This window comes from Pteropus vampyrus, unplaced genomic scaffold (assembly GCF_000151845.1).
Source record: "Pteropus vampyrus isolate Shadow unplaced genomic scaffold, Pvam_2.0 Scaffold1843, whole genome shotgun sequence".
Classification (NCBI taxonomy): domain Eukaryota; kingdom Metazoa; phylum Chordata; class Mammalia; order Chiroptera; family Pteropodidae; genus Pteropus; species Pteropus vampyrus.
Window position 1 is genome coordinate 15,736 of NW_011890624.1, and position 1,784 is coordinate 17,519.

Here is a 1,784-nt window from a genome sequence, read left to right on the forward strand (position 1 = left end):
GCGGGAGACCGGACGTCAGTCCACGCCGTCCAGGTCCTGCCGCTGGCCCCTCTCCAGCTGGAGAACCTGTGGGAGAGGCCGTGGGAGGACACGGCGTCCGCGGGCGCAGCTGAGACGCGCGTTCGCACGGCGAGGGCCGCGGTCAGGGAACTGGAGAGGCGGGTCATGAACCGGGATCTACGAGGCGCTCGACGCGGCCGAGTGCAGACCCGTGCACGGAGGGGCCCAGAAGGACGTGCCTCCGCACGCACGCGGTCGCCGAGGGCGACACGGCCTCGGGCTTCTTTCTACATCTGCCCATCTTCTGGCTGTGCAGCCTCCGAACCCCATTCCTGACTTGGGGACGCGCATCTTGGTGGGAGCCGAGCCCCGGCTGTCACTGACTCTGTTGGGGGGGGTGCGTCCCCCACAAGGGCCGGCAGCACGGAGCCGCCCCCAGGCGTGATAATTAAACGTCTCGGACACTGCCTGGTATCCTTTGGGGACACCACCTCACCCTGAGAACCGCAGCCATGGACGCGCAGTGCCACGCGGGCTCCGTCCCCAGCCTCCGCGTCCTCGGACGCCTCCCGGCCTCAGGCATGAGGTGGGCCCAGCGTCGCCCTCACCCGTTTGCCATTTTCAGCGCGTCCTGCTCTCCCTGCTGGCCGTCCTGCTCCTCCCGCGAGATGACCGCCACGAGGGGCCGCGCCTTACCTGCCGCCTCCCGTGGGGAAGGGGGGGACCCAAGCCTGCTTTTCAAATTGACTTTATTAACCCTTCACTCTATGATTCACCCGTTAGAAAGGGAGGGAAGAGCCGGTGGTTGGGAGACGCGAAGCCGCCCGGACAGGCCGGCTGCCCGGCGATGACCGTGACCGGCGACCCCCACTCCGCAGTGCACGGCTCCTCATTGTGGGGGCTCAACACTGGTAGGCAGAGCGTACCCCCAAACAGCGTGTGCCGACGGGCTTCAAACGCTCCGGCCCCTCGGCAGAAATGAGGACGGCAGGGAGCACACGGCGTCGGGACGACGGCTTCTTGTCCTCGGGGAGGTGTCCCCCGCCTCCCCGGCCGGACTCACCTGTGTGTCCACGCACCGGAACTGCCACGGCCAGCCGCTGCGGTACAGGAACGGCCGCGGGTCGAACCGGTTGTCGTCGGGGCTGTAGTTTTCGGCGTGGTACGCGGGTGTCAGCGTGGTCATCTTGTGCCGGTTCACAGAGTACTTCGAGAAGAACCGCTTCACTTTGTCGGCCACCTGGTGGGCGAGGAGCGCAAAGCTGGAGGGGTCCGAGGCCGGGGGCCCGCCCCGTGTCATGGGGGCCTGTGTGAGCTGACGGGCCCCCCGCTGCATCTGAACGTCCCCAAAGGCCAGAGCTCGGGCTGGGCGGCCGGCGAAGCTTAAACAACGTGGGCTCCTGGCACGAGCACCCCAGGACACGGCATCAGCCCAGGAGACCTATGCCTCAGGCTTCCGGCAGGTTCCGTGGGGACCGCCACATTGCGGGCCTCGGCCCTAGCAAGCCTGACAGTGAGCAGAAAAGCAGCGACATCCTGACCTCGCGCTTACTCCCCGCCCCTCAGAAAGAGGGGTGCGGCGTGCCCGCTACGGCGCGGCCGAACCCCGGTTCGGAGCTCACGATTCAGTCAGGCCGCATCTACGTGCCTGGTGAGTCGGATCCCGCAGGGCAGTGTACCTGGCGCGGGGTGTAGACGCCAGCCCAGGTGTGGAGGAGTCTGCAGAACATGCTGTAGGGCCCCATCTTGGCCAGCTTCCGGAGCCTTCCGAAGACAGACAGCTC

The 1,784-nt window shown here is 67.3% G+C and overlaps 1 protein-coding gene across 1 annotated transcript; it reads right to left on the reverse strand.

Annotated features, from left to right (window-relative positions):
• On the reverse strand, nucleotides 1-1,778 carry LOC105310283 (glutamine-dependent NAD(+) synthetase-like). The gene is made up of 3 exons (XM_011386471.1): nucleotides 1,680-1,778; nucleotides 1,064-1,240; nucleotides 1-66 (listed from the first exon to the last, which is right to left on the reverse strand). Exons 1-3 carry the CDS (start codon nucleotides 1,743-1,745, stop codon nucleotides 16-18), a joined length of 294 nt encoding a protein of 97 aa, XP_011384773.1. The 5' UTR covers nucleotides 1,746-1,778; the 3' UTR covers nucleotides 1-15.
• Between the last annotated feature and the right edge of the window lie 6 nt (nucleotides 1,779-1,784).

Coding starts and splice junctions, on each gene's coding strand:
- LOC105310283 (XM_011386471.1), bottom strand. CDS start 1,745: ATGGGGCCCTACAGCATGTTCTGCAGACTCCTCCACACCTGGGCTGGC. Junction 1,241..1,679: donor GCGTCTACACCCCGCGCCAG/GTACACTGCCCT, acceptor CTCGCCCACCAG/GTGGCCGACAAAGTGAAGCG. Junction 67..1,063: donor TCCGGTGCGTGGACACACAG/GTGAGTCCGGCC, acceptor CCTCTCCCACAG/GTTCTCCAGCTGGAGAGGGG.